The sequence below is a fragment of the Phytophthora ramorum genome (genome assembly GCF_020800215.1).
Source record: "Phytophthora ramorum isolate Pr-102 chromosome Unknown Phyram_PR-102_s0005, whole genome shotgun sequence".
NCBI lineage: Eukaryota > Oomycota > Peronosporomycetes > Peronosporales > Peronosporaceae > Phytophthora > Phytophthora ramorum.
In genome coordinates, this window is record NW_027150651.1 from 2,742,526 (window position 1) to 2,766,331 (window position 23,806).

At 55.7% G+C, this 23,806-nt stretch overlaps 10 protein-coding genes across 10 annotated transcripts; 3 read left to right on the top strand and 7 right to left on the bottom strand.

Annotated features, from left to right (window-relative positions):
- Positions 1-74: 74 nt before the first annotated feature.
- On the bottom strand, positions 75-1,142 carry KRP23_6597 (uncharacterized protein; the record flags this gene model as incomplete). The annotated part of the gene is made up of 1 exon (XM_067891807.1): positions 75-1,142. One exon carries the CDS (start codon positions 1,140-1,142, stop codon positions 75-77), a length of 1,068 nt encoding a protein of 355 aa, XP_067746129.1.
- A 124-nt stretch (positions 1,143-1,266) lies between these two features.
- On the top strand, positions 1,267-2,946 carry KRP23_6598 (putative cytosol aminopeptidase; the record flags this gene model as incomplete). Its single annotated transcript, XM_067891808.1, has 3 exons — positions 1,267-1,827; positions 1,893-1,947; positions 2,006-2,946. 3 exons carry the CDS (start codon positions 1,267-1,269, stop codon positions 2,944-2,946), a joined length of 1,557 nt encoding a protein of 518 aa, XP_067746130.1.
- Positions 2,947-3,027: 81 nt separating this feature from the next.
- Positions 3,028-4,971, bottom strand: KRP23_6599 (Cilia- and flagella-associated protein 52; the record flags this gene model as incomplete). Its single annotated transcript, XM_067891809.1, has 1 exon — positions 3,028-4,971. The coding sequence occupies one exon, from the start codon at positions 4,969-4,971 to the stop codon at positions 3,028-3,030; it is 1,944 nt and encodes a 647-aa protein (XP_067746131.1).
- A 120-nt stretch (positions 4,972-5,091) lies between these two features.
- Positions 5,092-6,232, bottom strand: KRP23_6600 (uncharacterized protein; the record flags this gene model as incomplete). Its single annotated transcript, XM_067891810.1, has 5 exons — positions 5,092-5,286; positions 5,354-5,582; positions 5,651-5,837; positions 5,905-6,045; positions 6,112-6,232. 5 exons carry the CDS (start codon positions 6,230-6,232, stop codon positions 5,092-5,094), a joined length of 873 nt encoding a protein of 290 aa, XP_067746132.1.
- Positions 6,233-6,504: 272 nt separating this feature from the next.
- On the bottom strand, positions 6,505-12,106 carry KRP23_6601 (Germinal-center associated nuclear protein; the record flags this gene model as incomplete). Its single annotated transcript, XM_067891812.1, has 5 exons — positions 6,505-9,136; positions 9,200-9,272; positions 9,344-11,725; positions 11,829-11,882; positions 11,986-12,106. 5 exons carry the CDS (start codon positions 12,104-12,106, stop codon positions 6,505-6,507), a joined length of 5,262 nt encoding a protein of 1,753 aa, XP_067746133.1.
- Positions 12,107-12,431: 325 nt separating this feature from the next.
- Positions 12,432-13,312, top strand: KRP23_6602 (60S ribosomal protein L13-1; the record flags this gene model as incomplete). The annotated part of the gene is made up of 2 exons (XM_067891813.1): positions 12,432-12,512; positions 12,773-13,312. 2 exons carry the CDS (start codon positions 12,432-12,434, stop codon positions 13,310-13,312), a joined length of 621 nt encoding a protein of 206 aa, XP_067746134.1.
- Positions 13,313-13,532: 220 nt separating this feature from the next.
- KRP23_6603 (Folate-biopterin transporter 1, chloroplastic) lies at positions 13,533-14,972 on the bottom strand (the record flags this gene model as incomplete). The annotated part of the gene is made up of 1 exon (XM_067891814.1): positions 13,533-14,972. One exon carries the CDS (start codon positions 14,970-14,972, stop codon positions 13,533-13,535), a length of 1,440 nt encoding a protein of 479 aa, XP_067746135.1.
- Positions 14,973-15,209: 237 nt separating this feature from the next.
- Positions 15,210-16,520, top strand: KRP23_6604 (uncharacterized protein; the record flags this gene model as incomplete). Its single annotated transcript, XM_067891815.1, has 1 exon — positions 15,210-16,520. One exon carries the CDS (start codon positions 15,210-15,212, stop codon positions 16,518-16,520), a length of 1,311 nt encoding a protein of 436 aa, XP_067746136.1.
- Positions 16,521-16,691: 171 nt separating this feature from the next.
- KRP23_6605 (uncharacterized protein) lies at positions 16,692-19,374 on the bottom strand (the record flags this gene model as incomplete). The annotated part of the gene is made up of 6 exons (XM_067891816.1): positions 16,692-17,704; positions 17,781-17,874; positions 17,955-18,236; positions 18,312-18,488; positions 18,564-19,145; positions 19,228-19,374. 6 exons carry the CDS (start codon positions 19,372-19,374, stop codon positions 16,692-16,694), a joined length of 2,295 nt encoding a protein of 764 aa, XP_067746137.1.
- Positions 19,375-19,778: 404 nt separating this feature from the next.
- Positions 19,779-21,311, bottom strand: KRP23_6606 (Ankyrin-2; the record flags this gene model as incomplete). Its single annotated transcript, XM_067891817.1, has 1 exon — positions 19,779-21,311. One exon carries the CDS (start codon positions 21,309-21,311, stop codon positions 19,779-19,781), a length of 1,533 nt encoding a protein of 510 aa, XP_067746138.1.
- Between the last annotated feature and the right edge of the window lie 2,495 nt (positions 21,312-23,806).

The window sequence follows — 23,806 nt, forward strand, 5'->3', positions numbered from 1 at the left end:
CTCTGCGGACAGCTCGGGCGGTTACTTGATCCCGACCAACTTGTCATGCATTTCGTGCTGCTTATCCGATAAAGCTACGACTTGGCTCCTTTCTGGAAGAAAAGCGGTGGCGGGAGCTCTAGGGGGAACAGCAACTCGCTTTTGATAGCATTTACCGGTGCATTTCGAGAGGACGTTGGCTCTCGGCCGGAGCGGTGACTCATGCGTCGCGGACTCGTTGCACCCTTGTTCTGCTTGTAGTAAATCAGTTTCCCCTCAATGCTGGAGCTCGAGCTCTTGGTCGTTGGCACCTTCGCATCAGTCCGTACGGCACCAAGTTTGCGACTGCCTCTCAGCGCCGACTCGGCTGCTCTGTCCTCGACGAGTGTATTCTCGTCACACTGCACACTCGAGTCTACCTTCTCCAGCTTCTTCTCCTCGTCGCTGCATCTCTCCTTCTCAACTCGCTCTACTGCAGTCGCTGGTCGCTGCGTCTGCTGCTTCGTCTCGTGTTCCACCCGAGGACTCGACGGCTGCGACCTGTTCACTTGTACACCGAGCGCCTTGGTGATGTGCGGGGCCAGCGCCTTCCCGAGACACGAGAGCGTGACGGCTCCAACCACGTGCCCCACAACGGCGTTGCGGTGGTCTCGGAGCTCCCACGAGCCGCTGTGGCTCGCCCACTCACAGATGCGCAGCAACCTGCTGCAGCTCAGCACGTCGTCCTCTAGCCCCACGTTAAGAGGCAGCGGGACAGCTGCAAAGGCTCGCAATCGGGCCCTCCCGCGCTCCTGGAGCAGCAACAACAACGTCAGCGGCGCCTCCGCGTCCTGTCGGAGCTCGCGCACGAGCTCGTCCGGCTCCGCTTCGAAGAGACAGGATTTGCCATGCTTGAGTCTCGTCACACAAGCTTCACTCTGCGTCTGAGAGGCCTTGGAGGGCGTCAGCGGCGTGTCGAACACGACGATCTCGTACTGTAGCAGCTGAAAGCCCAGCACCAGCGCGTTCTCGAGCTCTGCACAGGACGGTAAGGCCGTTAAACATACTCGGTCCACGTAGAACTGCAGCGAGAACAGCACACAAGCAGGTAGACGGGCAGGAGGTCCACTGAGCGCGTCGGAGTCGCCGGACGTCACAGAGAGCGCGCCATCTTCAGCGTCCATCGATTAACTGATATAATAGCGGTTATGTTAATGTGTCTGACCTGTCAATACCGATACTTGAAGATATCGTAAACCACAGGGCATGCCAATGCATCATCACCTCACATTTCCAGCAGCTTCCGTCATGCTGCGTCGGTTCTCCTCGTCGGCGGCGCCGCGCATGGTGCAGCAGCGCGTGCAGAGCCAAGTATCGCTGCTGTCCAAGAGCTCCACTGCACCCAGCACGCGCGTCGTGTTCGTGTCTCGTGCTGCCGCGTCCGACGTGCAGAAGTCGCTGCCGTTCCCCGTGTCCGCTGCTGCGCTGCGCGACTTCCAAGCCAAACCGCTCGAGCGAATGTTCCTGTACCCAAACGAGGACGACGCCACGCTCCAGACCCAGCGCGTGCTGCTCGTAGGCCTCGGAGACGCCGAGAAGGTGACGCCCAATGTGCTGAGGAACGCCACGCACGGCGCCCTCAGCGCGCTCAAGGCCAAGCGCGCCTCGAGCGTCGTGTTGCAGGTGCCCAGTCTGGAGGGTGGAAAGATGGACGCCGCTCGAGTGGTGGAGCTGATGTCCCAAGCCTCGATGCTGTCTAACTACCAGTTCGACCAGTACCTGACGGAGGCCAAGGACGTCTACGGAGACAGTAAACTGCGCCTGCCACTGGAGCAGATCTACTTGGACGCGTCGGCTGAGTTCCAGAAGGTCAAGTGATTGCTGGAAGTTTTTTTGTGGTGTTGAAGGAGACTGACAATTGAGTGACATTGCAGAATGTGGCGGAGCAGGCGACGGTGGGCGAGGAGACCATTTTCGCGCGCAACCTGGGTGCGTACTGATTAAGAGTTGGCCACGTTGTAGTTCTGGGCTGACTTCGGTGATGCAGGCAATGAGCGCTCGCACATCGTGAACCCGGCATTCATGGAGGAAGTGGCACGTGCTTCGGCCGAGCTCCCCAACATGTCCGTTCGTGTGCTGCAGCAGGAGGATCTGGAGAAGGAGGGCATGAACATGTTTCTGAGCGTGGGTCAAGCTGGCATCTGCCCTCCTCGTCTGGTTATCCTCGAGTATCGTGGCAACCCCGAATCCGACGAGAAGATTGCGCTGGTGGGCAAGGGTGTCACGTTCGACACGGGAGGCCTGAACCTCAAGCCTACGGGTGCTATTGAAGACATGCATACTGACATGTGTGGCTCGGCTGCTGTGCTGGGAGCTGTCCGTGCCGCTTCGCGCCAGGGTCTTAAGGTGAACATCGTCTGCGCTCTTGCTCTGGCCGAGAACGCCATCGGATCAAAGGCCGTGAAGCCACTTACGATTGTCAAGTCGCACAAGGGAATCACCGTGGAGAACAACAACACCGATGCTGAGGGCCGCCTGGTCCTTGGAGACGCGATGTCGTACGTCCAGAAGGAGTACAAGCCCAAGAAGGTTATCGACGTGGCTACTCTGACTGGTGCGTGCATGATCGCTCTGGGTGAGCACTGCGCTGGTCTGTTCTCCAACTCGAATGACCTGGCCAAGAAGCTGCAGGAAAGTGGTACCGAGTGTCACGAGCGTTGCTGGCGCCTGCCAATCCTCCCTGAGCACACTGCCGCGCTTAAGGGTACCCAGTCGGACTCCCGCAGCACCGGTCGTGTCCGCTACGGAGGCGCCTCCACGGCTGCTGCTTTCCTGCAGCAGTTTGTTTACGAGGGCGTGGATTGGGCTCACCTTGATATTGCTGGGCCGTCAAATTACAGCTCTGCCAAGTCGTACTTCCCCAAGGGAGCTACGGGCTTTGGCGTCCAGCTGCTCTACAGCTACTTGAAGGAGCACGAACAGCACTAGAAGGTGCTATCTGCCGCCGGTTTTGTTGTTACTCAATAGAAATGGCAAACAGGAAAGGCGTGTTGAAGATGTTAATGGTGGTTAGTGCTCTGTGTACAGATTCCAAACGAAAACGCAGCCATCATCACCTACAGAGACAAGCTGACGATCGTCTGGGCTGAAGGCGAGGCCGCGAACATTGCCCGAGTGGCCTACGCCGTCCATGATCAACTGGTTGGTGTTAAAGTCCCAGACTTTCACGAGTCGATCGTTCCCACCGGTGGCAAACACTTCGAGATTGTGCGCTACAGCGATGCAAGTGGCCTCTTCGTCGTGGGCCTTCTGGATCACGGTCACAGGTGTGTCGATGCGCAAGTCCCAGTAAGATATGCGCTTTTCCTGGCCAGCACTCAAAACTAGGTGTTGGTCAGCAGACAGCGCCACAGTGTTGATCCCGCCCATGCGCTGGATGTGACTTGAAATTCTCCGTTCATTGCGCAGATCCCAGCAGAGCAAACTGCGGTCTCGACTGCAAGAGATCACGTGCAGATCGTCGCGATACAGCGCCAGACTCGTGACTGTCATCGAGTGCTCTTTGAGGTGTGAGACCAAGTCGCGCTTGCGAATATCCCACACGCGTACTTCACCTCCAACCCCCGCGGACACGATGAAGCGCTGGTTGTGGCTCAAGACAAGCGCCGTGACTCCACCTGTATGAGCATTATCAATGGACCAGGCCAGGTCACCAGAGTCGCTGCTATGAGACCGGATGCAGCCATCAGTCCAACCTGAAAGAAGCACGTCTAGCGAGTACTGGAGAGATGTCGGTGCTCCAGCATCACCAACCATGCAACGGGTTGCCACCGAGTAGTCGGAGGCATCCCATACTCGAATAGTGCAGTCTCGAGAGATTGTGGCGAATCGGTCGGACACGTCTGGCGCGTACGCTATCTGCACGACAGCGCTCGAGTGGTTTTCAGACAGCAAGCTAGCCTGGAGACTTCGTTGGGAAGTGCCGAGCGCGAGACGCACGGAGTAAATCCCCCCGGCTTGGGTGCCGGCAACAGCCTCATTCTGTGCTGCATTCAGAGCTATACCGACGACGCCGCTGTCTAGGCCAACGTGGCAGGTGTCCACGAAGTCGTGCCCGTAGTGCAAGACACTGCCATCCCCGCCACCTACAAGAATACCGCCATCGAAGTACAAAATGGAGTTCACGCCGCAGGAACAAGCCGGAACAACCTTGAATAGCTGCCGCGCTTTCACACCGACCACGCAAAAATCGCCACTCGAGCTGCCAGCAATGAGGGTCTCACGGTCAGGCGAGAACTGCACGCAGGTGTAATCACGAACGAGAGTCTGCTCGATTTTGTGCGGCATGAGCTCACCCGTGACAGGATTGAGGACCCAAATCTGCAGCAATCGGTGCCCGACTGTAGCAAATTGGTAGTTGGCCGTGTCGCGGCGCTTTACGTCACGCGCCATGCCCCCAAAGGCAACCGCTGTGACGATGCTCGACATCTTTTGGTGCGTGGCGCAAATGTTACCTGTCAAAACGTCCCAAATGTACAGCCGGGGGCCGTCCTCAGGAACACCAACGGAGCATAACAGTCGCTCGTCATCCGAGAAGGCAAGTGCAGCGATACCTGCGTCGTGCTCAGATAGTCTAAAAGCTAGCCTGCGGGCTGAATAATCCCACACCAGGATATCTGCACGCCTGCCACGCTCACCCGAGGCTAGGATTCTCCCCGATGGAGACATGGCAATGCAGGTCACATTACCCTCATGACCGCGCAAGAAGACCTGGCTGTGCGCGTCTTGGAAGGATGTAAGCAGCACCGAACCACCAGCGGGATACACGTAGTCTCGGCCTGCAGGGTGATAGTGAATTGCGTTTGGTACGGCGGAGAAGCCAATGGTGTGCTCCAATTCAATCACGGGCGACTGCTGCGGCTGCTTCTCCCGCCCTCTTGAGCTCGACTTGGTGGTATCCATCAGAGCAGCGCCTTCGTATCCACGCATGTTGTTGCCGCCATCATACTGCATTATGACAGACGCGACTTCTTGGAGCAATCAGCAATGAGAACTTCCCATAAGGAAGAGCCTCTAGCAACTGCCGACCGTGGAAAAGTAACCACTAAAACTAAACATATATCCCGAAGTTATTTACTCAAGCTGTGTCCCAGACTCGAGGAGCCCCGTGGCGCCAACATAACTCAAGCACGTGTAGTACGGAGCCAGGTCGTTCTCGTGCATCCACCGGGCGACGTCCAGGCCAATATCCTCCTGTCGGTCGAACAGATTCACTCGCAGGACACCTCGAGCCAGAAACACTCGGGAAGGCAGCTCGAACGTTTGCATCTACAGTTAGCAGTGGTAAGCATTTCAGTTGTCATACCCAGCTACCGTTAGGATAGTGCGCTCGCACCTTCATGTCCTTGACAATGCTGAACACCATGGACTCGTAGACCAAAGAGCCCATCTCTCCGTCTTCTTCCAGCTCGTACAGCGCGAACGACAGCCGCTTGGGCGAGTACGTCGGGCTGCCGGGGTACCAGAACACCCTGTACGGGACAATCTGCACACTGTTCACCATGGAGTTTTCCCACAGCGTGTAGTCGAGATAATCCGTGGTCGCGTATCCCCACGTCGAGGCACTGGCGCAACACAAACACCAATGAGCTTCAACAAAAGTCCCATCTTCTCGATCCATCACTCGTCTCACCTGCTCCAGTAGCACGGACGGCCTCTCGCACAGCCGCACTCAAGCTGCAGCCTCTTGGCGATGGCTTCGAACGCCAACGGGTCGTCCACCACCACCGTATTGGCCAGCAGCGCCACACCAACGCCACAGTGCGACTTCGTGAGCGTGTTCTCCGCCGATTCGTTCGTGTGGTCCACCGACGAGCACTCTACAAGCAACAAACAGTCTTAGATTCCCTTCCTCCTCCTCATCCTCCTCTTAGCACCAGGCAGCACCTCGCACTTGACGCAGCAGCGAGAGATCTTCGCCCACGGGGCTCTGAGTTAGCAGCGCCAATCGCTTCCAGTCCGCAGAGCTTCTGGTGTGGCAGCCAATCGCGTACAGCGCCATACGCCGCGCCAGGAGTTGCCATGTGTCTGTCAGACAACAGTATCCGAGTCAGAAGAAGAAGAAGCACGTTAAAGAGCCAATTGAGCACGCACCACAGCCCACGATGGTGTCCCGCACGCGGCGGTTCACGGCCTCCAGATGCAGCAGCGACGTGTGGTCCACGAACTGCAGTATCGCCGCCAGCATGTCGCTCGGCAGCTCGCACAGCCCCATGTGTGTAGCTTCTGGGCGACAGTTGAACTTCTCAGTGCCCGTACAATGCTAGCTCTCAAATTGTCCGTAGGGTGATTTGGACTAAATAAATATGAACGGATATGAAAGGGTATGTTAAGAACACGTCTGAAACCTTCGCAGTGACTTTCACATCTGCCAAGTTGAAGTTGTTGACAACATGCACAAGCTACATTTCGTGTTTTATCACTCCTTGGCTCTCTCTCTCTCTACATGTACACTTGATCAGTGAAGTCGGACACATTGCTGCACGTCTAGTCGTCCCACTGATTGAGCGCCTGGCGGAGCATGCGCTGGAACTGCGATGAGGCGGCACGCTCCTTCTCGATCTCGACCCGGAGACGCTTCATCTCGCCCACAGCGCGGTACTTCTGCAGCGGATCGTCGATTAGGCTCAGACTCGAGCCTGCAGACTTGTTCCCAAAGCTTCGCCTAATGCTCTGCACGGAAACCTTCACGGGTGGCTGCTTCGTGACGATTCGGTCGCGCTTGGGGCGCTGGCTTGAGACGTGGAGCTGCGTCGGCAGTGGAGAGTGTACAGCATCCAGAAGACTGGCAACGCTCGAATTGAACCCTCGCCAGTCCGCGGGGTAGTAGATGGCAAAGTCGCTCAGCGTCTCGAAGAAGGTCTCGTAGATCTCCTCAAAGATCTTTCGCCAAGGCAACAGGACGTCCGCCTCCTCCGGAGTCACTTGATTCGCGCTTCCGTCCACGCTCTGCATCAGACGTTCATGCACCGGGAGCAGTAAACTGTAAATCCGCTTCTTGAGTTCATACGTCGACACTGCAGTGGAGGCTGGATACGAACGGAACAGCCGATCGACGAAGTCCACGATCTTCTTGAAGTAGACGTCGCAGAGCTGGTCGCACTGTACAGTGGAAGGCTCGATTGCGATGAAAGTCACTTCTAGCGCTGTCAAAACCGTCCTGATCTCATGCCGCTTCTCTTGCGAGTTCCAACCGTGCGGGGGGTCCACGACAACAGACTGCAGCTCTGGTGGCGGGTACGCTAGATCCATTACGCCAGACGACAAGATGTCTTCACGTACGCGCGGGAAAACCGCACAAATTTGGCTCTGAATACCCACTGACGATTCGTACTGGTTCATCATTGCCTTGACACTACCCTCCAGCAGCTCTCTCAGACCAACACTCTTCAGATTATGAACGGGGGGAGACAGGGATGCAATCTTGGAAACCACTTGCCTGAACTTCTGGGGAAGAAGCTCACCAGCGTTTACAAACTCAACGACAATGTGGACAACTTGCGGGGCAAATTTGCTCTGCACTCGTTCGACACAGCTCTCAAGCGTACTTGTGACAAGAGAGCGCAAGGACCCGATTTCGGACGAAGCAAACCCCAACACAAGCACACTCACGCGACACCCTGGTCTCAGTAGTGATAACAAGTCTCCCAGGCGCTGCTCCCAGCTAAAAGAATTGCCTGCTTGCAGCAATGTACTCAGGTCAACGGGAAGTAGGACCGCGGACGTTGCAGCGAGCTTCTCTCTCTGTACCTCACCACCGTTTCTCTGAGTAAACGTCGAATCAAGATACCGACAGCACACATCCACGCCCTGGTTGGACTGAAAAATGCGATGGCAGTCATGCTGGGGTGTCGTAGCATCTTGTGTTCCAGCCTTGACCGCACACCACAAGCCAAATGACGAGGAAGCTCCATCGAGAAGATCCGCAATCACCAATTTCCACGCGATCGATGCTGCACCGGGGTTCACAAGCCGAAGAGGAGCACAGACCAGTCCTAGGATGTCTTCGGAGCTCCAAAGTGACGATACTTCTGTGTCCGAAAGCGGTGAGTCCCCTTCCGACCTAAACGCTGGCTTCAGTCGCTTCGTACCAATAGATACAACATTGGTCCCTCTGAACAGCCACTGCACACTGTCTTTTGCCTTTTGATGAGGTCGCACTTGCCGAAGTTTTGCTGCATCGATGGCAACTGGGCCAGGGCCGGTACGTGAATCTTGAACGTACTTCTTCCAGAGATGCAATCTCAGTTTCAGGACGGCGAGCCTTTGCATTTCGGCGCGACGCACCCGCTTTCTTTCGGCCCGCTCTTTCGCCAATTGCGCTTGTCGCTGCGCTTCAAGCAGTGCCTCGCGTTCCTGGCGAGCTCGTGCCTCCGCTAGTTCTTGCTGGCGACGTCGCTCAAACTCTTCTGCAGCCTTCTGCCGAATTTCTTCTTGCCGTTTCTCTTCTTGCCGGCGTCGCTCGTCCTCGACAGCCTTTATCCTAAGAGCTTCCGCTCGCTGCAGTGCTTCAAGCCTTTGCTGTTCTGCCTCACGCGCAACTTCTTCGGCACGTCTGCGCTGCTCTTCGAGTTCACGCTTCTTCTTTTGTTCCCGTAGTTGAGCTTCGAGTTCTTCTTGCTGTCGCTTTGCTTTCTCGGCCTGTTTTTTTGCTTGAGCGCGTGCAACAGCTTCCTTTTCCGCGTGTTCTTCACTTTGAGCTGCTTTCTCCACCGCATCCTTCTTAGCTTGATCTTGGCGCACCTTTTCTTCCTTCGCTTTCTCTAGTTCTCGCATCCGCTCCAGCATAGCTTGCTTCTTCTGTTCAAGCTCCCATTTTCTCTGCGCAATCACATCGAGATCGTGCTTTTTGTGATCGGTTTCTGCAGGCTGGTACTGAGTATTTCCGAAGCTCACAGAGATGTTTGAAGGCGTTGGTGGAGCACTCGCTGGAGGCGCCGCTGGTGCTCCGTCATTGTAATCAACAAAATAAGAGTAGTCGTCCTCATACGCAGGTCGATTCGGATACAGCCTTGCTTGCTCCTCTCGCTCGGAGTCTTGGATCAGCTTACTAAGCGCTGGGTATTCATCGCGTGCGTATTCGGTCACACCGCGGCAGATATCTCGCCGAAGGTAGTTGCTGCATATATCAAAAGATTAACTACGGAGACACTTCGCAGCCACAAAACTAAATAATCCGTACCCTTGCTTCATTCCAACGTAAATCTTGGAACTTCGAATCTTCTGGGGTGTATTGTTCCGCCGTAGTTGCGCATCTGCACCATCGGCATCATATAACCATAAGCACAAATGCCACCAATCGCAAGCCTAATAATCCATAATGTACCTGTCTCGAAATCGCCACCGAACTTCACAATCACTGCGCTGTCGTCACCAGTTCCAGGCCTGCCAGCTATCCTCAAGCCATGCTCTTGGCACACTGAGTAGGCGTGCTCCATGTCATCAAAGCACAGCAATTCAACCAAATCCTCTAATGGATAGACCTGGCTACGATAAGCCCGGTTCATACGAAGCAGAGCTGATGACCGGGCATTGGGGATGTACCGAAACAGTAAACATGACTGCAGGTAGGTTGCTTGACGAAGCAGCGAGAAAAACTGGAAGTAATCACCCGTGTGCCGAGCAACAAACACGCGCATCGCGAACTTGATGTGTGGGCTCTCCAAGATATGATGCGGGAGAACCTTAACATACTTCAGCACATCCATACCGCGGCCATTGTCCAGTGCACACAGGATAAAGTACGCACGACATTCTGCCTCAAATGGACTCAAGTACGCGGGATCTCCAACCTTGCGACTTTCATCATACAACTCGTTGAGCGACTTGAGAGTTTGGCCAAGCTGCTCCATATTCTGCTGCGCCACAAAGCTTGGTGTCTCGATGAGTTCGTGCTCACTGAGCACGTGGTATCGCGCAATACGCTCATGGATGTCGAGAGCGATGGGGTGTACACGTCCTCCAGCGCCGCGGTAATTCTGCAACACGAAGTCTTTTCGAATCATTCGAAACCGATCCCAACAGAAGTTATACAACTCGATCGGGCCCGGAACTCGGGGCTGCTGAAAACGTGGATCCTCGCCACATTGGTCCAAGTCCATAATTTCCTGCTCGATGTAAAGTTGAGTGCGTCGAAGAACTCCAGGAGGGCGGATTTCCTCTGGAATATCCAGCTTATGATCAGCTGAACTGCGTTGGAAGCGCTTGATAATCCTCTCGCGTTCAGTTCCTGGTTGGTTGGGGAAACACTTTTCGAAGACACTCAGCTCATCCACCCGAATGTGCAGCTCCCGTTCTGCTGGGCTACACATGTCAGCGCAAAGTCCATTCAGATTAGTAGCGGCTGAAAGTTCTGCTTTGCTGCTTTCTTCGGTGGAGGCCGCAGAAGGCATGGGGGCGTATGAAGTGTCTTCATCGCTCGTACTCGGCGTTTTCTTCTTTGGCCGAGATTGTCGCTGCTTCCCATGCTTTTCATTAGTTGGGCTTACCTTAGGCGCCTTAGCAGCACCAAAAGCGTCTCCTCCAGCAGGAAAGTTTCGACTTGACTTAGACTGTTGTCCAACGAAGGGGTTAGCATCGCGTTCTCCCGAGACACCAGCTTGTTTTCCTTTCTGGAACGGCGATTTCTTTGCGCCACTCATTCGCGCCTCCATGGAGACCATCTTGTCTGAATTTCCAAATCCTCCTGCGGATACGTCTGAACCAAACGTTGGCGTAGTCTGTCGTCTCTTATCGGTGACACCACCGAACGTGGTCGCAGGAGGGCTGCCAGCAGGAGAGGGTTTCCCGAACGCAGGAGACCTAGAGCTATTACTACCCGCAGCTCCGCCAAAACTTGTATGAATAGCCGGAGCATTTGGTGCACCTCTTCCATTACCCGCCGTCGCAAAATGGTTGTCCGATAGCGAGGAAGATGCAGTGTTTGGGGTGATTTGCTTTTTTCGCACTCTCGCACCAGATGCTTGGCTTCCGAAGGAAGTCCCTGGCGTCGACACTGGTGCCGGTGCTGCTGTACGACCCGACCCAAAACCATTCGAATTCTGCGAGAATGATCCCTGTCCACGCTTGGGCGTCGGCGCCCCAAAAGTAGTCTGTCCTGCACCTGGCGATGACAATGGTGCCGGTGCTGCTGTGCCACCCGATCCGAATCCGTTCGCGTCTTGCGAAAAGGATCTCTGTCCGCGCCTGGGTGCCGACGCCCCAAAAGTAGTCTGTCCTGCACCGAATCCATTGTCGTTTCCTCCAAACGCTGCACTGCTTCCACCGAAAGATGCCGATCCATTGCCACCAAACGCAGTCTTCGGTGCATTTCCACTATATCCAGTCTCTCGATTCTTGGGCTTTCCACCTGTAGACGACGAAAATCCAAACGTCGTGTGTGCACCCGGTAACGTAGAAGAAGTCGACACGCTATTCTGTCCAAACGTAGTCCCTGCACTATTGTGTGCCTTGTTGTTGTTGTTGTTGTTGGTTTTCTTCTGTCCAAACGGGTTTCCACCGGTCGAAGTGGCTCCAAACCCGCCCGACGGAGCTCCAGCCATTCCTCCGGGAGGAAGTGGGGGCTGATGTCCGAAGCCTCTGCCCGGAGCCCCAGCCATTCCACCAGGAGGCAGTGGAGGTTGATTGATAAAGCCGGAGCTCTGTCCGAACGCGGTCTGGGCCACTGGAGCGTTTGCATTGGACTGGAACTGGTTCATCGTTGAGGATCCTGGACACGCCAAGGGCACCGATCAATACCTAGAGACGCCTAGAGACGCACACACAACGAGAGCAGAGCAAAGCGCGTAACCGTAGCCATGTAACCTCCGTACCTTGACTCTGCGCGAACGGGTTACTGCTCTGCGCCGCGAAGCCGCCGCCTCGATCTGCACAGAGTGGACACAACGTATCAGCTTGTAACTCGGGAATCACGTGGCCAATGGAAGCGCAAGAAGGTGGAGAATAAAAACGAAAAAGTGGAGAACGCACTTCCGGAGCTGAACATGCCGGCGTCGTCCCGAGAGCCGCTGCGTCGTCGCTCGCAGGTGTCGTCTGCGGTTCCTGGGCCCGTTGGGAAGCTGAACAGGGGGAGATGCAGCTGCGGTACCATGTACCGTTATGCGGTCGTGTGGCCCACCTTATCTGGAAATCCTAGTTCAGGCTAATGCGGTCTAGGTTAGGCAAGATGCTGCGATCTGATTGGCTGTGAGGTCAAGGCATAGTGAGCCCAAGTGAATGTCAGGACTGGAGAGCCTTGCGCGTTGGGGAACCACCAATTCTCGGGCGCTGGCTCCGCCTGCGATTGTTGGGCTCCAAGTTCCAAATTGCCCGCAACTTTCTGAGTAACTTCGCGCGAAGGTAACTACGCCCCATGACGGCGGCAATGACCAGCGACTCACACTGCGCCTTCCTCTCTCTGTGTATCGTAGTTCAAGATGGTGAAGCACAACAACGTTATCCCCAATGGCCACTTCCACAAGTACTGGGAGTCCCGAATCAAGACTTGGTTCGACCAGGTAAGACAACAGCCATGACGAAACTTTTACAACCCCCAGCGGCTAGATGCACACACACCCCATTAGCTTCTTCAATCCGTCTGCCACCATTGGACAAAACGTCAGAGAACGAGAACAGGTCGACTGGAAGGGGACAGACAGTGGATCTCTCTAGCGGAGACGGATTCAATGGGCGTGTGGCGCTTTAGCTGCTGGCTGCAGACAACTACGAAGGATCTACGTACTGATACAAGTGACATTATGTTGTGACCTACCAATAGGCTGCCAAGAAGAAAACCCGCCGTCTGGCACGTAAGGCCAAGGCTGCTGCCATTGCCCCGCGTCCGGCCGCTGGTCTGCTGCGCCCCGCTGTGCACTGCCCCACGATCAAGTACGGCTCCAAGGTCCGTGCTGGCAAGGGTTTCACGCTGGAGGAGCTGAAGGAGGCTGGCATCAACCGCAAGCAGGCCATCAGCATCGGCATTGCCGTGGACTTCCGTCGCACGAACAAGTCGGTGGAGTCGCTCCAGGCCAACGTGCACCGCCTCAAGGCCTACAAGGCCAAGCTCGTGGTGTTCCCGCGCAAGAGCGTGAACAAGCCCAAGAACGGCGACTCGTCCCCGGAGGAGACCAAGAACGCCGTGCAGTACACGGGCGCGATCCTCCCGATCACCCGCTCGAGCGTCAAGTCGACGACGGCTGTCATCACGCCCGAGATGAAGGAGAAGAGCGTCTTCACGCAGCTGCGTGTGGCTCGCGCCGACAAGCGCATCTTCGGCAAGCAGGCCAAGCGTCTGGCTGACAAGAAGGAGAAGAAGTAAGTGTCGTTCGCGTCGACACGTGCTGGCTTGCTCTCTCAGCCGACTTGCTGTTGAGAGGGTGGGCAACTCCCTAAGGTCTTTTGCGGAACGTTGGAACACAATATATCGCGCATCAAAAAAGCTCGGTCTTCTTTTTTGCATATTTGTGTTTGAGGCTTCGTGTTGCAGTTTAAAGGCAATATCGTTTAGACTTGGTATTTGACCACCTAAATCTACGTGTTCACACTCTTACGTCGGCATACGCCTCTGGTTCCGACAGTAATGGTTGTTGCTCTGGTTCGTCGGACAGCATGATGGACTTGTACTTCACTGGTCTTCCCACCAAACTGTTGTTTTCTGAGGTGTCAACCTTCTCGGGCAGCACGCAAAGGAACACCAAGACGAGCAACTGGCCGACAGACGCAATCACCACGACCAGCCACAGATGGCTCCAGTCCACAACCTTTGTGGTCGGGTCGGGAACAATTCCGAGTGCCAACACCAGTAGTGACGTAAGAACTCCCGACACAACGCCGCCGAAGTCCATGAACGATAGGTACAATGCGTACGTCAAACCTTGAACGTCCGAGTTTGAAGGGCAGTAGTACGTGGCTACTACTAGCAACTGCAACAGCGCGAACTCCGAGGTGAACGAGGTGATAAAAGACTCCACTGTGCCAAACGTACACACTGAGACGGGAAGCTGCACGACAGGTGGAGCTAGCAACAGTCGTGGCAGACCAGCAGCAACAGAGCACACTGTAGAGAGCAAAAAGACGCTTCGAACACTCCGGTTGGTGCACCACTTGGCGTACGACAGACACGACAGGAAGCGCCCGACCATGCCAGCGAGGTACATGTACTGCAAGCACTCGTGCTCGTCTTCAAGGAGCGAGAACGTGTACTGGTACCATATCGTTCCATCGCCAGGCAGTGCATTGCACAAGAAGAAGAAGAGCATGGGCGGCAGCACCGGTCGCATGAGTTCCCATTTGTGCTGAAGTTCGCGCTTAAACGGCAGCCACCACGAGTTCAGCAAACTTGTCGATGCAACAAATTCAACAGGTTCCGATTCTCTGTCGTCGTGTAGCTCATCCACGGGTGTCTCCTTCAATCCAACGAGACACACTCCCGCCGCTGCTAGCGGCAGCATACTGGTCCATCCAATAACCTGCTGCGGCGTGATGCTCTTGTCTCGATACACTGGGATGCCCAGCACCAAGGCTGCAATCGACGCCACGTTCTTGACGCCATTGGCCAATGACTGCACGTGTGCACTGCTTCTACTGGAGGCATCTCCCGTCGTCAGGTCCACCAACAAGACGCCGAGCATAATCTGCGCGAAGGCTTCGGCCACGGCGTCTACGAGCTTCACAGCGAAAGCGCCAGCGATCGAGTGCACGTACGTGGCCGTCAGCACCAATGAGACTGCGGTAACGACCTCGCACAGAACGATGTACGACTTGCGGTGGTACCCGAAAAGCGGGAGGCTGTCGGACAGCAGGCCGTACAGCGGCTTGAGGTTCCAGGGGAAGAACGTGACCGAGTAGTAGAGCGTCGTGGTGGCTGGCGGCATGTGAATGACATCGAAGAGCCACATGCCGTACGCTGTCATGGGGAACGACATGATGAACGAGTGCAGGAAGTAGAGCGCCAGCAGCGCCACCGGCACTCGCGTCATGGCCTCTCTTCCAGTCTCAGCATCTGATACGCATGGCTTCAAGCGGCACTGTAAACGACACAATAACAATCATAAGTTGTATCCAACAGTAATTTCTGGCGTTTGATTGGTGTGGACGAATAAACGTATTTGATTCGTTGAAATACAATGCCATGCAAACTGTTGTCATTGGCAGAAAACCATTACTGCCACGAGCACCAACGCACTAGACTATCGCCTGGCGGAGGACGCTCGAAGATGGCGCGCGACGAGTTCAACATCGACGAGGCCGATGACTTCGACGACGGCACGCGAGCGGTGGTGCACGCGGATGCGGCGTCGGATTCCGATGCAGAGGTGCAGGATGCAACGCGGCTGCGCTCGTCCCGCAAACAGCGACTGCAGGCAGAGCGCAAAGGAGGCAAGCAGCGCGAGAAGGCGTCGGCTCTGCGCGTCAAGAACTGGGACGCGCTGGAGAGCGCCGAGTACGCGGGCAAAGTGGTGAAGCGCAAGGAACTAACGGAGGATGGACTGGAGTCACCAGACGAAGATGCAATGGCCGAGTGGTCCGATGCTGAGCCGTTCGGAGCGTCGGAAGATGAAGAAGAAGAGGTCGAAGAAGAGGAGGTTGAAGAAGAAGAAGAAGAAGAGAGCGAAGGAGATGAAGAGGACAAGAGCGCGGAGATGCTCATCCGCGGCTTCCAGAAGGAGGATTCGGCACGGCTCATGAGCGCGCAGGACAGCGAGAAGGTCGTGGAGAAGGCGCAGCACGTGAGGAACCAGAAGATCATCTGGGAGCGCTGTTTGGAAGTACAGATCTACGCCAAGCGTCTGCTGACAACGGCAAAGGATGTAACGGCACATGAGACGGACGGAGAGACGACGGATGAGGAAGCAGCTACGAAGACTAAGGAGGAGGTGGTTGCTCAGCTGTACAAGAGCATCGACGCCGTGTCTGCACTGCAGGAGAAACTGTGCAATGTACCTGAGCTGAGTGCGGGTGACGCACCCACCAAGAAACGCAAGCGCACGTGCGATGACTTATGGCAGGAGATCAATGCTAACAACCGCACGATCCTTCCTCAGTACAACGAGATTCTCAACACATACACGCGCAAGACCGACCTAGCGGCAGGAGGCAAGAACAGCCAGGCGAAGAAGTTCAAGGCTGTGAACCAAGATATCCTTGCGCAAGTAGAGTCGGTGCTCGTGGATCCCCAGCGAGTCAAGCGAAAGGCACATGCGCCGCTTGATGTACCAGAGGACGAGGCCACAGACGGAGCTCAAGACCTGCTGGATGAGCTCATGTACGACGACTCTGATTTTTACCAGCAGCTTCTGAAGGAGTTTATCGAGAGTGGTGGAGGTGGCGCTGGGCAGGACGCCATGGTGAGGCGCACTCACCGCAAGAAAAAGAAAATCGTGAACCGCAAGGCGAGCAAGGGCCGCCAATTGCGCTACACGGTGCACCCCAAGCTCGAGAACTTTATGTTCCCGGAGCCTTACCCCAAGCCGGAGATGGACGTGGACGAGCTTTTCCGCTCGCTCTTCGGCCAGGTTCGGCAGTAGAAAGCTTGACATTGACATGCTGGCCATCGAGAAATAGATTGATTTTGATCGGAATGTGGGTGCTTGTAGGCGTGTTAGTGTTTCCTACGTACTTACCGCGGTAAATACCCTTCTGCCTACGCCATACGCCGGCGCGCTGCGTCTTGTTCAAGGAAGACATCGCATGTTTCCTTATAGCACATCGTCTTCTTCTTCCTCTTCCTTTTCGCCTGATAAGTACACTTCCTTGACCTTCGCTACGGTTGCCTCCAAATCCCGGAGACGCAGTTCATTGACTCCGCTGGCGCCAATCTTCTTGACGATGCCCACCAACGTGGCTGCCTTCTCAGCGACGTGCACCACAGCCAATGCTCGGATCTTCTTAGCTCGAGTAGCATTCTCCAACGACCGGAATTCCTCATCGGCTAAATCCATCGACGCATCAGCAAGCACTATTGTGGAGTCAAGGAGCGCAGTGCCATGCTCCTCAAAGCGCTCAGGGATGTTGAGCTCGTGCAGTTGCCGTACTTCCGAGGCATACGAGCCGCTCTTAAATACTTTGTGTTTGAGTTTCACTGTGTCCTTCAGCAGCTGTGTGAACTTGTCGATCAGTTCTGGCTTACCCTTGGCGATTGCACGCATTGTTGCAGGAGCGTTTAGAATCTGTGCGCGCTTTGCGATCAACTGGCCAGCATCGCGTTCCAGGAACGAAAGCCCCCACAGACGTCCGTACGCCTTGCCAGCATCTAACCGCTCCTGTTCTGAGTAGTACCAGTCCCGCGTTTCCTTGTTCTTGATGAGCAGACGCGATGACCAGGACTGGACGGAGTCAGTTCCGAGCGCAAGCCCATATTCCTCCAACTTCGGAGCGATTGCTTTGTAGAAGGTGATCGCTACTTCGTCGGTGGACAGCTTCGTAGTCAGTAGTTCCGCAACCAAGCGGTTGACTTCCTCTCGATTGTCAACGAGCTTTTTGTTGCTCTCCTTTCGCGCTTTCTTCTCGAGCTGCTCGATCATACTCATACCAACGGGTCCCTTTGATTGCTGGGATTCATCACCAAAGATGTCGTCGATAGCACTTTCCGCGGCGGCCAGCTCCTGCGCCATCTGATCCTCTACTGACCGCGGTGGCATGCCATCTATTGTAGCACCACCGCTGCTCCCGCGACCACGCGCACCGTTCGCCAAGCCACCACCATTTGACACTGTATTGATCCCGTGAACACACGCACACATCAGTATGCAAGCAAACGACAACAACGCACCTAACAGCCAACTTACCTTGTTGGATAATCTGCTGGTGTTGCATTAGAATACTGAAGAGCTGCTCCATTGAGACAGGGCCAGTTGGTGAGGCTGGCGCTTGAGCAGGCGGCTGATAATGCAAGCACGATTTAGAACTACGTAAACATTGACAAGACAAACAAGAAAGCTGTACCAAAGTAGGTCACTTACACCAGGGTCGTTGGGAGAAACGGCATCTGGACGGTCAAGTAGATCGGGATCCATCTCGTCCGCCTTCATTTTGAGCTTGATCTGCTCGTCAGGCATGCCCATTTGCCGCAGTTTGAAGTACTTCTTGAGCTGTGGATCATCTTTTACAAGAAGTGGTTCGTACGGGACAACAGGCGCTGGAGCAGACATTGAGGGCCAGCTGAAGCCGCCACTAGATCCTTGGGGTGGAGACAGCGGTGCCATTCCATTCGACGGATATCCTGACGAGATTTGCAACGGTGGCTGCAAGAACAGAAAACATAGCCAAAACGGTCAGATAACACATGCTTGATGCTTCACAACAGTGGACAAACTCACGCCAAGGTCGTTCGGTGACACTTGATTCGGGTTGTCCAGCAACTTGGGGTCCACGCCGTCGGCCTCCATTTTTATCTTGATCTGACCCATGGGCATGTCCATACTCTTCAACTTGAAGTACTTCTTGAATGCAGGATCGTCCGCCACGGTCATCGGGATGTAAGCACCCTTCTCTGGCTGTAAAAATAATAAATAAACACCAGACCCTGCATAAGTCCTCGTGCCAACAAGACAACCTCGTTTTGTACGTACGCCCGGGTCGTTCGGCGACACAGCGTCGGGTGTATCCAACAGTGACGGATTGACGCCGTCCGCCTCCATCTTCGTCTTGATCTGATCCACCGGCATGTCCATTCCCTTGAGCTTGAAGTACTTGGCAAAGTCGGGGTCGTCCTTCACCAGCAGTGCAGTGTACACACTCCTCGCGCCTCCTGCGTACGTCTGCGTCTTCTTCTCCAGCTCGTTGAGCTTTTCGTGCAGCGCCTTGATCTCCTTCAAGCTGGCGCCGGACGCTCCTCTCTCTCTGCTCACTGCTCCGTTCTTCTTGTCGGCCATGAGCTGGGAGATCTGTCTCTGTAGCTTGTCAATGGACGAGCTGGTCGTCACGACGTCCGCTTTGGACGCCAGCTCCAGCAGCTTCTTGACCTGCTGGGGCGTGAGGCCAGGGACTCCCATGGTCGCGAGCGGAGCGTGGGCCACGTCTTCGCTCTCAGAGTCGCTCTCCTCCTCCTCCTCGTCCGACTCGTCCTCTTCCTCCTCATTGGCTGCCTCCTTCTCCATGCGCCGCTTGATGCAGAGGTTGCGGTGCGCTCTCGCATGTCTTCTCTTGCATGTCTAGTCATATTCCACATAGTCATATTCCATCCTCAGTTAGTGATAATCCACCGTTTCTTAGTCGGAATATATGCTGACGTACTTCGCTGCAGTAGGACGCTTCGTTGCAGATGGTGCAGGGTAGCGACGCGTTGGGCGTCGCACAGTAGGCGCAGTCCTCGCCCGCCGACACCGCGAAGCCGCCTGCCAGGCGGCTCATGAGCTCATCGTCGCTGTCGCTGTCCGCCATGGCGAGTGATTGACGCGAGGCTTCTTGAGGACTGCTGCTTTTAGAAACACCAGAAACGGGTCTGATGGGTTTGATGTCTCGGGACCCGAAACTTTGGCTGATTGTCCACAAGTAGAACGTGCCTCGGCCATCCTCTCATCAACAGGAATCCAGTTGATCCAGTCTTCTGGATAGCCGCAGATGGAGTGAAGCCTACCAGAATCAGATCGATTGGAATTCGTCACTTCAACTTGCCTTTTGCCAAATCTTGTGAAAAGAGTGTCATGTGTATTGCTCTGCTACAATATGAATAAATAGTGCGGCGTGCGGCCATGCCACTACGCTCTTCGACCGAGCGTAGTTGGCCGCGTGCGGCTTATATAGATAGGGTTTGCCTTGAAAGGAGAGCTGCGTGTCGTCCTCCTCTAGGCTGCAGCTCGGGACAGGCGACGCTGCGAGAGCATGCGCACCATGTCCGAAGACTTGTCGGTCTCGCTAATGTTGAGCACGTAGTCTGATCCCACTTGCTCGTTGGTGACAAAGCCCGAGAACCGCTGGAACAGCTCGCAGATGGTGGCGTGGCCGTTGGCCTCCGCGATCATCATGGCGTCGCTGTCGTTCTTGGTGCGCTTCTCGGGGTCGGCGTCGTGGCGCAGCAGAAACTCGGAGATCGCCAACGAGCCCAGTTTGGCCGCAAAGTGCAGCGGGGTGATGCCACTCGCTGTCATGACATTCACGTTCGCGCCGTGCTCGACGAGCAGCGAGACGATCTCGATGTTCTGCGAGACAATGGCGGCATGAAGAGGGTAAGTGCCGCGCTTGCTGCAAGCGGATACCTTGGCACCAGCCTCCAGTAGCAGCTTCACGACGTCGACGCATCCGTTGCGGCACGCTGCGATGAGCGGGGTCACACCAGCATCGTTCGCCTTGTTGACGTCTGCGCCCTCGTCCAGCAACAGAGACACAACGTCTGTGCGTCCCATGCGGGCCGCGATGTGCAGACACGAAGACCCATCGGCCATGGCCGTGTTGGCGTCGGCGTAATTGAACAAGATGAGCTGCACGGCGTACAAGTGGCCGATACGGCACGCCACATACAGACAAAGCTCCCAGCGGCGAGCCTGGGTGAGCTCGGGTGAGCGCAACTCCTCGATGTCGTTGGCGAACTGGTTCAGTACGTGCTCGCAGAACTCCTCCATGAACGAGTGCATGGTGTGGACGCGCACGGCCTTCACTTGCAGGGACGGGAGCGTCATGCGGTCAGGTTCTACGTCGTTCTCTTCACTTGACGTAGGCGTCGAGTCCTCTTCCATTCGAGGCTCGACAGCACGTGGAGCACCAAGATGCACCTCACTTAGCTCAGGAACGCCTTCCTCTTCTTCATCTTGGCTAAGCATCTGCTCGGCGCATTGCTGCCTCCACCCGTTCAAGGCGAGCGGGCGGTGCAGCGCCGCCGAGGCGTCGGTGGGGAAGTGCTCATTGGCGCCCAGGAAGTTGGCATACGTCTTGAGCACGAAACAGCTGCCGTCCTGCAGCTTGTCCCGCAATGTGGCACTGGTGAAGGTGCCAAAGAAGTCGTGTAAAAGCGTCACGAAGGCCGCGAACGCATCACGGCGCTCATTAACGACGGCGTGGTCGAGTCCCGAGAGCTTGGAGCGCAGTGAGCAGCGCGACGGGAACGGGAACGACCGCAGCAGCGGGTACAGGCCGTCAAACTCGCAGTGGTCCTTGGCGCAATGGCATTTGTGCGCGAGGCTGAGCGTCAGGTGGTGGCGGTGCTTCGGCTCGTTCACACGCTCCCGCAGCGTCTTCCACAGACGGCGGAACTGTGAGTACGAGCGTAGCGTGGTGCACACGCCGTTGGCATCTCGCTTGGTGAGCTTGAGTGCGAAGAAGACTTTGCCGTCCGTGACCTGGTAGGAGGGCACGGCCACGTCGTACTTGTGGACCCAGCTCATGTGTTTGTCGAAGGTGGTGTCTTGGCGAGTGGCTGCGACGGAATTGGCGACAGGGTTGCTGGCTTCTAAAGGTGTTCGGATGGTTCTCGGTGCGCCGGTCTTTCGAGATACGACCGAGCTAGTAATAGCGAGGGCCGGAAATAGAGTCCCGAGGGGATTCGCTGGGTTGGTACGAGCTCGCTGCAAGCAGCAGAGCTACGTGGATCCTTTTCCGCGTTGGAAAAATGGGAATTGGTCCAGTGCCGGACAAGCGCCAAGATGCGGCGTGAACTCGACAAGCATCGTCGTTGATGAAAGTCACACGCGGTCTGATCTACCAATGGGCGCGCGTCAAATCCCCTATTTTGGCCAATGGCCATGCGGTCCCCCCTTTCACAACCGAACGCAGAAAATACGCGTGTTTCTGCCCCGGCATTAGCTTGGCTGGCATTCATCCACGCTTGACGATTTGCACCGTCGGCGCGGTCTCCGATGTTACTACGCGTCACCAACACTGGTGCGAGCTGACCAGGCCGCCGCAGTCTGCATGGAACGACGTGTGCAATGCAGAACACAATTCCCACTGCAATCTTCCGTGTCACTTCCCATTGCTGCACGCAGCCCACAGCCCTGGGGAACGTACACCGTGAAGTTTGGGGACGTTACCAATTCGGGGGAGCACAGCTAAGAATTGTCAAATGCTCGTTGCGATCGCGACAGCCGATGGATTTTCGCAGCGTCCCCAGCTCGTGGGCTTTGTGCACGTGGGGTCAGCAGGGTTGAGCCCCCACTGGTCAGCAAAGTTGAAGCGAGCAGCATCAGCGAGATCCGTCCGGTGCACCATGCAGAGCTCCGAGGCCGTGAACTGGGCCTGCAGTAGTTGCAGTGCCTCAACATCCAAGGCAGTGCTGGTGATGCGAGCCCCCCGGGTGATCGCAATTGTAGCCCCACCGCTAACGACATTCAATTCCTTAGCGGTGGATTTTCATGAGCACCATCCGAGCGTTCGATCGTCCGTGCGACTTGTAAAAAATTCGTATTGCCGCAGACGAACGGCAGTGTCGTGTTTGTGCTTGCAGAGGATTCCGACACAACGTAAAGGCAGGCTTTGCACGGACACTTGGTCGACGTACATGTACAAGCGACTCCACCTACAGGGTATCCTTGAAGCGGAGGTGTTAGCCAATGCAGTGATGCTGTAGAGTTACAATCAAAACGGCGGACCAAAAGAGCGGTTTACAATCAAAGTCGCTCGAATGACCTTCTCCATGTAGCTCTTGTGTTTCACCAGGAAATGAGAGAGGGGCGAATCCTAGCTTTGGCGCACAATCGGTATTGAACTTCACCTTCAATTCGGAGAACTCTTGTCATAGCTCCAGTTGAAGTTCGCAGCAGTTGGCAACTTGAGCTGCTTCAAGCTTTCGCTGCCTTCAAGAAGTCTTGCCATAAGTTGCTCGCTCGGCTTAACTGCTTCCTGTATTGTGGCTTCTGCTCCATCGTGCTGGTGACTTCGAGCTCACAAGTGCCAAGCTACTGGTCGCGTCTCTTCAAACATTCGAGATCCCTCATGGGAAGATTGGTAGCTGCGGTATGCTGCGCCATTGCTACGACTGCCGTGATCCACACAACCGAGGCGCTCGCTTGCAATGCTGGCACGTATTTTGACGGCACCAAGTGTTCGCGATGCCCCGGAGGCACCTTCGGCTCCACACCAGGACTCACTTCATCGTCGTGCTCCGGACAGTGTACGGGTGGGTTCGTTTGCCCCGAGGGGTCGACCTCACCACGAGAAAAGCCTTGCGGCACCTCCACCTACTACTGCCCCGCAGGGAGTGGGGAGCGTCGGAGGGTAGACACGGGATACTACACAATCACGTTTCCAACCGATCAATACAGCTCGAAAAGTGGTGCAGGACAGCAAATACGCTGCGAGAAGGGATACTACTGCGTCTTCGGGATCCGCCGAGCCTGTCCTGCTGGGGTGTTTGGTGAATCCACGAGACTCACAACCCCAGCATGCTCTGCTCCGTGTCTGATGGGGTCGTACTGCCCCGAGGCAACATCCGTGCCGATCCCATGTCCCGCTGGAACCTATGGGGGTGAACTTGGTCTAACCAATGCTCGATGCAGCGGACTCTGCCCAATCGGGCACTACTGGTACGTTTTTCAACTTGCAGCGTGTTGATACACTGATATTTACTGATTACTTTGCTTGGAACAGTGAGAAGGGGACAATCGTTCCGGTCGCTTGCCCTATTGGGATCTATGGAGCTACACAGGGTCTCATGACTCAAGCATGCTCGAGTACATGTTCTCCAGTCAATGGTGTGCTTTCGTGCCTTCCTTCACCATGCCCACCAGGGTTTTACTGCCCGCTTGCGGCAACAGTGCCCTTGGAATGTGGAGCAGTGAGTCAGTTTTGCCCCAAAGGCTCTCCACTGCCAACCACTGCAACTCCAGGATACTACACGACCTGGAAGGCGTACTGGGGGACGACCGCGACAGGAGAGCAACTA